At 48.0% G+C, this 7963-nt stretch overlaps 1 protein-coding gene and 1 pseudogene across 1 annotated transcript in view; one reads left to right on the top strand and one right to left on the bottom strand.

The window, feature by feature from the left end:
* LOC101592389 (HRAS-like suppressor 2) overlaps positions 1-7717 on the bottom strand; it is a 24882-nt gene extending 17165 nt beyond the window's left edge. Inside the window, exons 1-2 of the mRNA XM_023703995.1 lie at positions 7590-7717; positions 1347-1449 (exon numbers count right to left, since the gene is read on the bottom strand). Coding sequence (XP_023559763.1) covers positions 1347-1449; positions 7590-7601 — 115 coding nt within the window. The 5' untranslated portion in view covers positions 7602-7717. The remainder of the gene's footprint in view (positions 1-1346; positions 1450-7589) is intronic.
* LOC101592001 lies at positions 1848-4798 on the top strand (annotated as a pseudogene).
* Positions 7718-7963: the final 246 nt, after the last annotated feature.

Genomic DNA, 7963 nt, shown 5'->3' with positions numbered 1-7963 from the left:
GGTCCTCTCCTGAGTGAGAGCTGCTGGGGGCCCTGAGCTCAGTAATAAACAGCTTTCCAAATTCCAGTCTGGCTGATCTAGTTCCTATTCTGAGTGACCCATAACAATATGGGCTGACTGGTATTTCCCAATGAAAGGCTTATTACAGAATGAACAAAACCAGAACATCTTCAGAGCCAGAAAGCATGCATTTCAGTTCCAGTTCAGAGAAAAACCTTAACTTAATAAATCATGTCCAAACCACATATATGGGTGTACTCACATTTAAAAGTATGAACCACAGTTAAGTGGTCCCAGGGGTAGTGAAGCACACTCACTTTTCATTTTTAAGTACGAATGGCTTAGTATTAAATACTGATCAAGCTGTGCTAGTGATGGGGGGTGACAAATTAGCCATGTTTTGTGTTGACGTAACTGTTAACTGATTGTTGATTACTTTTAAACGAATTGTCTTATGAGGAACTCAGTGCAAGTCACCAAAAGAAGTGACATCTGCCTAAGACTACAGCTAAAGTTAGTTGAGCTTAAATAAATTGTTACATTAAAGTCTGTGTTTAAAGACAAATAATAGGGGCTGGTGAGATGGCTCAGTGGTCTAAAGCACCTACTTAGAACAAGCTTAGCAAAGCACAGGGACTGTGGTTCAATCCCCCAGCACCACATGCCAGCCAGCCCCGCCCCCTGGTGGGCTGAGCTGGCCACACACACACACACACACACACATAAATTTAAAAAAAAAATTTTAAGACAAATAATAATAATAATAATAATAATACTGTGATGCTGCAAACCAAAGGCATTTGCTTTAGCACCAGGCCGCTTGCCTCCCACTCTTTCTTCAAAGCCTTATACTGAGCCCTGTGCGTCACGGAGTACTGCTCAACCTAGTGAGAAAAAGCCACATGGCGAAGTCCCACAGTCAGTGAGCAAAGGACCTAGAACTCCAAACTGGTTTTTCCAAGTGTGGAGCCCCACATTTCTTTCACTACACTTCACATCCAGTTCAAATATTTGAAGGCAGGAACTACTTCTTACTATTGCTTGTGTCTCCAGATCAATAAATATACACTGGAGGGTACTGGACCTTTGGAGGAATGCTAATCAACTATAGTAGCTTGGTCTGGGCTGAACCCCACCCTAGAGGGTTCATACAAATCAGTCATTTCTTCTCAAATTACTAATAAGGAGGAACAGCTGTCAGCAGGCCATCAGGAAAGAACATGATTTGTTCAGTTAATATTTACTGAATGCCTATGTGGCCAGGCAGAGTGAGGGCCCACACCTAACTTTGCCTCTGTTCACACTCTCAATCTCAAGCTGTGTTTGAAAAGAAAACCCATCTTTACTTGGGGGAGCCACATGAACCACATAGCCTTCTCCCACATAGATAGCCCAGTGAGCGTAGACAGAGCGTTGAATTTCGATTAGGTCTCCAGGTCTTGGTCTGAACTGCAACAGAAAAATCAGAGAAAGATGGGAATTAGTTTTTGCAGAAAATATTCTAGAACCTGACTTACAAAGATCCCAAGCCACCTACAGGCTCTGACTGCTCATCAGTTTGCAGGAAGTGGAGGAGGAGTTCTCCTCACATAGGCAGGAAACCTCTCAATGTACTAGGGTGGCTGAGCTGAAAAGGGGCCCAGGGAACAGAGAGAAAAATGGAAACAGTGTAAGTGAGGGATTGTGGCAAAGGGTGTGTGGCCCAGATGCATGGTGGGATGATGGATGTGGAAAGCTGGGCTGAGAGCACATTTCATGCATGAAGCATGTTTCTGCCAGCTGGTGACTGATTCCCAAGGAAATCTAAGTAGCTCAGTAAGGGCCACTTGCCATGTCCCTGGGCCTGAATGGTCCTTGGGGGTTACAAAGATCCAGCTTGCAAAGCCCAGTGTGCCAACACTGCTGAACACTTGACCCAACTTCTTCATTTCCTCCTTAGAGTAAGAACTATCATTAGCCCCCTTAACAGATGAGAACACTGAGTCTCAGAAAAGTTCAATAAGTGCCTAGAGAACAGAAGCACAAGATGGAAACTTGGGTATTCCTTATCTGTAGATAAAGGCAGCTTCTAGACAAGGAAAAGATAGGTTTAATTAAAAGTTAATGGGAGGGGGGGCTGGGGAGCTGGCTCAGTGGAATAAGCACTTCCCTGGCAAGAGCAAGAGCCTGAGTTCAATCCCTGGAATGAAGGCTGTGCCAGCCCTGCCCATGCTGGTCACAGAAACTGGGCATGGTGGTATATGACTATAATCCCAGTTCTGGAAAGGCTGAGACAAGAGGTTAACTACAAGTCTGAGCTACATAGTGAAACCCTGTACCAAATAAATAAATAACGATTTTGAATTTTTTTTTTCTTTTGGTGGAACTGGAGATTGAACTCAGGCCCTTGTGCTTGCCAAGCAAATGATTTTGAAAATTTTTTTAAAAATGGGAAATTTTTCTGGGGGCAGCTTTTTCCTCTCTAGGTAGTCTCTATAGTTAGAACAATTTGAAAGATGAGAGACAGAGAGTGACGCATATTGCCAGGGGATAGCAGAAGCTGGTTTACGCCACGTGGTTCCCAGTCACCTGTATCCACTTGTGCTTGGCTTTCTGGGCTTAACCAACTCTCAGAGGTGGTCAATAAGTTCGTCAAGGTGACAGGCACTATCAGCAGGATGCCAACGCCTCCTCCCTCCTGGACATCTAAAACTTCTGGCTCAAATCCACCAAAGCCCTGAAGCGGAAGTTACACGCCAATGGACCAGTGACAAGAAGGCTAAGAAGAGTAGCTCATCCAGTGACAACAGCAAGGACAGCAGCAAGGAGGAGGAGGAGTAAGAGGCAGTTCAAGGAGCTCCAGCTAAGAAGCCTGCTGTACCCATACCTGCCAAGAGGGCTAATCCACGTCAGCGTCCTGAAAAGGCTGTGGCCAGAGCTTCAGAGAGCAGCAACAGTGAAGAATCAAGTGATGATGATAAAGAGGAGGACACAGGAAAACCACTGTCCAGAAGGGAGTTAAACCCCAAGCCAAGGCAGCCAGAGCTGCTCCTCAGAAGGCCAAGAGGTCTGAGTCTGACTCCAATTCAAGTTCAGAGAATGAGGCACCAAAAAACCTGAAGCCAAAGACAACACCTGTGGTTGTGAGAGCTCACGCAAAAGCCCCAGCAAAACCAGGGTACCAGCTCGAACAGCCACCTAAGGTGGCCAATGACAGAGCTGGTGGTGGTGGCAGCAGTGGCGGCAGCAGCAACAGCAGCAAAGATTCAGAGGAAGAGGTGGCAGCAGCCATCCCCAAGAAGAGCACACCTAAAAAGCAAGCTGTGACCAAGGCCCCTGTAAAAGCGCCTGTAGTAGCCACCCAGAAGAGTTTCAGTAGTGAAGAATTCTCCAGTGAGGAAGAAGAGAAGCAGAAAAAGCCCATGAAGAAAAAGCCAGGTCCCTACACTTCCGTGCCCCCACCCTCTGGTCCCCCACTGAAGAAGCCACTGGGAGCCCCATCTTCTTAGAAAGCCATGGAGAATCAGCATCCCAAGGGAAGCAATGAAGACAGCAGCAATGAATCTGTTTCGAGTTCTGAGGAAGAGAAGAAAATCTCAGCTAAAATAGTCATTTCCAAGGCAGCCACCAAAACAGCCACCGCAAAGAAGGCAGAAGAGAGCTCTTCAGACAGCTCAGACTCTGACAGCTCTGAGGATGAAGCTCCATCCAAGCCAGCCAGTAGCTCCAAGTTCCCTAAGTAAGCAGGCTGCCATGCCAAAGCCACCTGCAGCTGAGCCAGTAGCTGCCACTCCCAAGCAGCTTGCAGGCAGCAGCCAGAAGTCTCTGATTAGAAAGGCTGACAGCAGCTCATGCGAGGAGGAGAGTAGCTCCAGTGAGAAGGAGAAGCCAGAGAAGGCTGCGGCCACCCCAAAGGTGAAGCGGACTGCCAAAGCAGCAGCAGCTCTACCTGTCAGACAGGCTTCTCAGGCTGGTGGGGGTGACAGCTCCAGCAGTAAGGGGGAGAAGAAAGAGGAGGAAGAGGAGGAGGAGGAGGAGGAGGAGGAGGAGACCTCCAAGTCTTAGGCTGAAAAGAAGCCTGAAAAGGTGGCAGGATGTCTACAGCCATACCACCCTGAACACGCCCAATCTCGTCTGAAAAGGTGGCAGGAGGGGCAGTCCCATCAAAGGCAGCCTCTGCCAAGAAGACCAAGGTTGGGAGTAGCAGCAGTTCTTCCTCGGGCAATTCCAGTGAGGAGGAAGAAGGGGGAGGAGCCCAAGAGTATGGCTGTGCCACAGCCCCAAGCTCCAAAGGCCAATGCCACTCCGGCACCGACTGTTCAAAATGGGAAGGCCAGCCAGGACACTGAGGAGGAAGGGGAGGGACAGAAGAAAGAGGCTGCGGTGGCCACCTCTAAGCCAGGTTCCCAAAAGAAGCGCTAGCAGAATGAGGCAGTGACAGAGGCAGAGACTCCTCAAGCCAAGATGGCTAAACTCCAGTCTCCCAGCACATTTTCCAAAAGGAAGAGAGGAGAAAAAAGAGTGTCTTCCCCATTTTGGAGTCAGGCAGGAGGAAACTGAGGTGGACTCCAGAGTAGCAGACAACTCAGGTGCAGCCCCCCAGAGGCTGGGGGAACACACCAGTCAGGTTCTGAAGTTCGCCAAAGCCAAGTCCTTCTATCATGAGAAAACCAAGAAGAAGCGAGGCAGCTACCGGGGAGGCTCCATCTTGGTGCAGGCCAATTCGAGCAAGTTTGACAGCGAGCAAGCAGCAGCATCAAACCTGCATGTACCTGGGTCCCCCTGCTCTGGTGGGGGTGTTGGGGAGGCAGAAGTTTAGGGCAAGTCCTGAGCCTTCAGCATAACATCCTTTCTGATCCTTTTCTGTGTCCTAGTCTTGTATAGATATTTTCTTTTGTTTTGTTTTTGTGGGTCTTGAATATCAGGGACAAGGTAAGAGGAATGTTGTTTTCAAAGAAAATACATTGTAGTTGTTCCTTTGTTCTGTGGACACCTAATCCTGCGAAATTTGTATATTTTATATAAATCATTTCTCATTTAAAAAAAAAAGAGACAGAGATAAACAGACAGAACCCAGAGCAGCACCAGATAGCAGAGTTACCTGGGGAATTTATCAAAAAGAAAAAAAAGCAAGGCAAAAGCCAGAAAGCTGAGACACCAGAGAAAGCAGTCCTCTCATCCACCTCTGGTAAAATACAAAGGAGAAAGGGGGCATCCACCTACAGACTCTCATTTAATGTAGAAAATATCCACACACTGCTGTGTATGTACTTACACGTCCAATCTCACTTAGCATCACTATAACTGCACCAGATAACGCCCAAGAGCCCTTTGCTTAGTCATTAACTCTCAGTTACCTTTCTGTCCACCACAAAAGGCAGCCAGAAAGACCAAAGACAGAGATACTCAGTTTAGGTTCGAAGATCACCAAAGGATGCTTTGGATGATGGCATCTCCCGGGGCCCAAAGAGGGTCATGAGAAATTGCTAGTCCTAAATAAAAAGGAGCTGAGGACAAAAACCCACAGGTATCCACTTCTGATGCTCCCTCCTCCTCCAGAGTAGCTGTCCCTTCTTTTTCTCCATCTTTGTCCAAATAAACCATCTTATTTTAAACTCTACCTCTTTAATTCATTCCCGAAACTGAGAGTTTATCATCCCAGTAGCTGAGCATTCCAACAGAGCAACTGGCATGGTGTGGCACAGTGTGGCGCAGCGTACACCCCTCCCCAGATATGACATTCCCAACACTCATGCCCTTAACAATCCCAGGAAAGCCTGGGGAAGCTAAAATGTGGATTACAGGGCGAAAATGATGGGAGACGATTGGAGTCGGTGGTGAAGTGACATTCTTCTGGTCTTTGCATAGCGGCTGCACGTGGCCCTTGCCACACGTCTTCTTTTTCTGGAACACATGGAGACTCGCAAGTACCATGCCTCACCCTCAATTTAGCCAAGCCAGGTCACACGGGGCCAGCCCATCCTGGTCAGGAGGTTGAGCAACAGCTGACATGGGGACATGGGGGCAGGTACCAGCCGGGTGGAGATAGGAGGGAATCAGAGGCACCTAACCGAAGATTGGAGCAGCAGAAAGAATGGTAACTTGCAGTAGGGGTGGAAATCAGCAGTAGAGCTGATTTGATTAGCGTGTATGAGGTCCTGCCTTCCATTACTAGCACCACAGCACAAAGGGAAAAGACAGAGCAAGAGCGAGAGCAAGAGTGAGAGTGAGAGAGAGAGACAGAGACAGAGACAGACAGACAGAGACAAAGACAGACAGACAGACAGGCAGAGAGAGACAGAGAGAGAGACAGAAAATGTACATTGACTAAAGCACATCAAATCTTGTATATAAATGACAAGATTCAAGCATATTCTAGATGAACTGAATTCAGGGAACCAAATTAAAAACTACAGTAAGGGCCAGGGAGATGGCTCAGTAGAGTAAGTGCTTGCCTGGCAAGCACAAGGGCCTGAATTCAATCCCCGGTTCCACCACACACACAAAAAAAAAGAAAAAGAAAAAAACCTACAGTAAAACCCAAAGTCACAGACCAAATGCATAGAAAAACAACTGGCAGAACACACACCAAGACGTCTAGAGCAAAGTTATATATGACATGTACCACAATAAAATGGCTTTTGTCCTCCATGTTAACAGTTTTGCTTTTGGTTTCTTAAATAAGGTGAATGTATTCAAATACCTTGTGCAATTAAAGAAGCAGGTTTGTTTGTTTGTTTTTTAATTGAAAGATTAATCATGCAATCTCCCCTGTGCCTCGTAAGCAATCTTCTCTCTGATATTAACCAAAGTATCACCCCAGCACCCACATAGTGGGGAGAGAGGAGAGTTACTGCCACTTGGCAAGGTTATTTAGTAACAGCCTGGTTTGATTAAATAAAAGCCTTCAGCAAGGAGCTGGGATGCAGCCAACACTCAAGAAATATTTATTATTGAGCCTGAAGGAAAAGGGGCACAGAAAGGGGCACAAAGGAAAGGAGGGAGAAGTAGAGGGGCTGGTGTTGCCTAGGGGGACCCTTCCTGACAGCACCCCAAGGCTCTCTGAGCCACTTTCCCAGACCTCCTGATCCTGGCCCCCCTCACCACTCACGGAGCACACTGTGGCCCAGGAGGTGTCTGGGCAGTGGGTGAGGGCTGCCCCGCCTAGGCTGACCATTGCTGCCCCTCAGGAGGCCCAGAGGAGCTACCATGCATGTGTGGCCAGAGGAGGGCTTGGCAAGGCAAAAACCCACCCCAGGACAAGCTGCTCCTGGGTCTCAGTGGAAGCAAATCCCACACAGCAGCTGAGGCAGGGAAGCGCCAGCACTCTTGACCCAGTCCCTGGGTTCTTCCCCTGCTGTGTCTGAGACAGCTGGGTCCCCACAGACCTCAGCAGGTTCCCTTGTCCCCTCTGCACCAGAGTCAAAGACCAACAAGGAAAACACATGGAACCTCTTTTAACAGAGCTGTTGCTGCTTCAAAAATAAAAGCTTCCACTGGGGAGATTAGCTCAGCAGCATAAGTGCTTGCCTGGCAAGCTCAAGGTCCTGAGTGCAATCCCTGGTACCAATAAATAAATAAAAGCTTTCAAACCCTTTCTGGGGACTTACTGTGGACGACATCCTTCCGGCTGGCAGTGTTTGCAGCGCTGACTGCTTGCTGCCTTTTTATCACCTTCAGGAGTTTCAGTTTCTCTGTGGGTGTGGTGGGACACTCTTGAAAGTCCAGCTGCATAGATGTTGAGACAGGGCAATCACAACTTTGGTCAGCTCAGGGTGGCAGCCCTGGCCCCACTTCCCAGGCGCCCCCAGGGCCACGTGGGGCTCTGTGAGTGGCGAATGGGACAGGCTGGAAAACTTAGTGAGTCCCTGTCTCCAATTTAAAAAAAGAAAAATGAAAGAGCTCTGGGGTATAGCACTGCTGGCAATATACAAGCGCTTGAATACAGTCCCGCCCACTACCAAAGGAAGGGAAAACAGTTCAT

The sequence above is a fragment of the Octodon degus genome, unplaced genomic scaffold (genome assembly GCF_000260255.1).
Source record: "Octodon degus isolate 3935 unplaced genomic scaffold, OctDeg1.0 scaffold00184, whole genome shotgun sequence".
In the NCBI taxonomy this organism is placed as follows: Eukaryota; Metazoa; Chordata; class Mammalia; order Rodentia; family Octodontidae; genus Octodon; species Octodon degus.
The sequence above is the reverse complement of the archived record's forward strand: the minus strand, read 5'-3'. Positions and strand labels throughout refer to the sequence as shown.